Source organism: Mercurialis annua, linkage group LG7 (assembly GCF_937616625.2).
Source record: "Mercurialis annua linkage group LG7, ddMerAnnu1.2, whole genome shotgun sequence".
Classification (NCBI taxonomy): Eukaryota; Viridiplantae; Streptophyta; class Magnoliopsida; order Malpighiales; family Euphorbiaceae; genus Mercurialis; species Mercurialis annua.
Window position 1 is genome coordinate 12,097,135 of NC_065576.1, and position 3,659 is coordinate 12,100,793.

Here is a 3,659-nt window from a genome sequence, read left to right on the forward strand (position 1 = left end):
AAGGTACCGAAACAGGCATATTTGTGATGAAAATAAAATAAAATATAAATTATTTAGGGTATTGCTATTCGCCGCCCCCTTTTGCTTACCACCGCACAGGCAAAAGACATTTTCTGCCCTTTTAGAAAAATTTGCAAAAAAAAAAAAACCAAGATTCTCTCAACTTATTCGAACACATTCGGAAAAATATGTAAAAAGCCGAGTAAAATGACGGATAACGAGTATAATTCGTCGGGAAACGAGTATCGGCATTCGGAAACAAGTTTTTCCGGCTTTTCTGGGGTAATAATTAAATTTTTTAAATATTTTTTTAAATTTTTTCAAGGGGGACGATTGGATTTCACGTTCCCTCCAGAGGAGGGGACGATTGGATTTCACGTTCCCTCCAGAGGAGAGGACGTGAAATTCCACGTCCTCTCCTCTAGAGGGGACGCCAATTTTGGGCGTCCCTCTTCTAGAGAGGACGCTCGCGTCCTCTCTAGAAGAGGGGACGCCGGCGTTTGGCGTCCCCTCTAGAGGAGGGGACGCCCAACTCTACGTCCCCTCTTCTAGAGGGGACGTGGAGCTGGGCGTCCCCTCCTCTAGAGGGGACGCCCAACGCCGGCGTCCTCTCCTCTGGAGAGGACGCCGGCGTCCCCTTTTCCGGCCGCGACCGAAACGTCGCGGCCGGAAATTAATTAATGCTAAAAAAACGTTGAAATTAACTTTTAATAATTACAGTAATTTTTTATTCCATATTATTACGACTTTTTATTACATATTATTTCGATTTGTCAAACGTAAGTATTTATGTTTTGCAGGTTGATTTAGAAGATTATGGCGGTGATGGAATTGATTACAGCGATTGGTTTAAGCTAGATCATGGGTTTGATAGTGATGTTGAAGCAATTACTTGGGCTAAGAGTACTGCTATAAAGATTGGATTTGAATTAGTCATTTCGTCACATAAGAACGAGGGGAAAAAGAAGCTTCTACGATGTGCTCGGGGTGAGCGTTACAGAGGTTCATTCACAGATTCTGATTCCTTCGTACGGAAAAATACGAAGACAAAAGCGTGTAAGTGCAAATTTAAAATTATTGTCAAATTAGGAAAGACTGCATGGTTTATACTTACAGATCCTGGTATTTCGAGTACACACAACCATGCTCTAGCTGTGTATCCTGAAGGATACCGTCAGGTGGCTGAGCAATCAGACGCAATAGCACTCCAGCTAGAAGCTCGAGGAAGATGAGACTCGATCAACAACCGCTCTCGCTGGGGCCGGAAGCATGGAAAGTACTCATAAATCCATGTCTGCAGCAGTGTCAGACAGCCAGTCAAACCGGAGCAGTCTCCTCTCGATGAGATTCCAAGCTGCCGATAGAGATAAGCTAGTGTAGCTGATCCCCAGGAAACTGTACTCGTATCTGTGACTCCTTCCCGCACCTCCCATATGGTTGCAGGTCTAATCCGATGGCCACTCTTGTCAGTGAATAGAGTGCAACCTAACGTCAACCAGATCCAGGCTATTGCCTCCACCTCTGCAGTACGGTCACGCCTACATAAGCTGATGATCGACTCAATCAGCACACCTCCCTGGGCAAAATGCTTGCTCGTCTTACTCACAAGATCCTCTGGTGAAATACCTAAAATCTGTACGCAGTAAGCCATCAGCTGAGCCTTGTTCGGCTGACCTGAAAACATAATTTCGCAATTTAAATTAATATCACGCAATAGGTACAGTAAATTTCTAGAAAAAATTGGGCAGCACTTCCCCTAAAAATGAGCATCACCCATTTTTCAGGGAAGTCCTGCAAAGAAATTACAATTGGCAAACCAAAACACAATCCACATTAAACAACTAATTTGTCTAAATATTTTATTAAATAACCTAAAACAATTAACTTATTCTAAATAACATTAAATGTAAAAAATATAACAGAATATCGCACCTGAAACCATAGCCCCAGCAACTGGAATCCGAAGAATATGCCACACGTCATGTAATGTGATGGTCATCTCCCCGAATGGCATGTGAAAAGAGTTTGTATCTGGCTGCCATCGCTCCACAAATGCAGAAAGGAGCGGGATATCCAGATGATCAAACATGATAAACGGGAGATGTGATATCTCAGTCCCGTCTATCAGCACCTTAACCTCCTCTGAGGCCGTCTCATACCACTGTCTCAGCTTCTTCAGAGCTCCATGTCTAGTCTGACACTTCAGCACGCCTCTGTCCGCCCCATCCCATAGCCGAGAAGCGACATGCCCGAGAAAACTAGGAATAACAGTGTCATCCTCGGGTCCACCAGGTACTGGACCAGTAACGGTCCACACGTCAACCTCTTCAGGTCGTCTGTTCGACCCTGAAAGTAACAGTAAACATAATTAAATTACATTTAATTTTTTAACAATATTATTAAATTAATTATAATCATTTAATTATATTTACCTGATGACGAGTCGCCAACGAACCGACCACCTGCACCCTTTTTCCGTTTAGAAATGTAAATTTTTTCACTTGGCTCGTCCTCTGGCTCGTCCTCTGGCTCGTCCTCTGAGCTCACAAAATCATCAGACTCTCTAAGATCCTCAACAGAAATGCGGACCTCATCGGGAGAAGTATGCGCTTGTTTCTTCCGTCGAGCCGAGGCAGAAACTTTACGCGTCGTAACGTGACGGGCTCCCGATCCCCCTAATTCTGGGGCCAAAAACGTCTTCCCCATACGCTTTCTGCCCTGCAATTATAATAATTTAAATTATAGAAATAATATATATTAAATTAAATAAATTTGTAAAATTATTTAATTTATTTCAAATAATTATTTATTTTAAATTTATTTTTTTTTTTAAAAAAAATAAATTATATTAAATTACGGAACGGGCGTCCGGCGTCCCCTCCGGAAGAGGGGACGCCGGACGCCCACGTCTCCTCCGGAAGGGGGGACGCCGTTTCCGGCGTCCCCTCTTCCGGAGGGGACGCCGTTCGTCCCCTCCGGAAGGGGGGACGCCGAAAACGGCGTCCTCCCTTCCGGAGGGGACGCCAGCGTCCCCTGTCCCCTCCGGAAGGGGGGACGCCGTTTCCGGCGTCCCCCCTTCCGGAGGGGACGCCGCACGTTCCCTCCGGAAGAGGGAACGTGGGAAATCCACGTTCCCTCTTCCGGAGGGAACGTGGGATTTCACGTCCCCTCCGGAAGAGGGGACGCCGGTTTCCGGCGTCCCCTCCTCCGGAGGGGACGTGAAATCCCGTTTTCTATTTTTTAAATTGTTTTTTTAAAAAAAAAACCGAAATTAATAAAAAAAAATACTTACCGGAGGTTGTCGATTTCTATCTCGTTCCAAATCCGACATTTTCGTAAAATATGAATTTGTGAAAAGTTGAATGAGTTGAGAGGATTTAGTTTTTTTTTTATGAATTGGTTATCTATTGAAAATGTGAAAAGGGTAAAATTGTCCTTCGCCTGTGCGGTGGTAAGCAAAAGGGGGCGGCGAATAGCAATCCAGATTATTTATTATTAATAAAAGGTACTGAAACATACATACATTCCTGTCCCAAATGCTAATCCTGACATTTTGACCTGTTATCTGATGCCACATTACATTATGGATAATGTCGTTCACATTCCTCTTTTTATTTTGACATAATTTATTGCCGGGTCCTGCCCTTTGAGGTTTTTAC

At 43.9% G+C, this 3,659-nt stretch overlaps 1 protein-coding gene across 1 annotated transcript; it reads right to left on the reverse strand.

Moving 5' to 3' along the window:
• Positions 1 to 1,174: 1,174 nt before the first annotated feature.
• Positions 1,175 to 3,422, reverse strand: LOC126656814 (protein MAIN-LIKE 2-like). Its single transcript, XM_050351435.2, has 4 exons — positions 3,293 to 3,422; positions 2,433 to 2,718; positions 1,933 to 2,346; positions 1,175 to 1,674 (listed from the first exon to the last, which is right to left on the reverse strand). The coding sequence occupies exons 1-4, from the start codon at positions 3,329 to 3,331 to the stop codon at positions 1,175 to 1,177; spliced, it is 1,239 nt and encodes a 412-aa protein (XP_050207392.1). The 5' UTR covers positions 3,332 to 3,422.
• Positions 3,423 to 3,659: the final 237 nt, after the last annotated feature.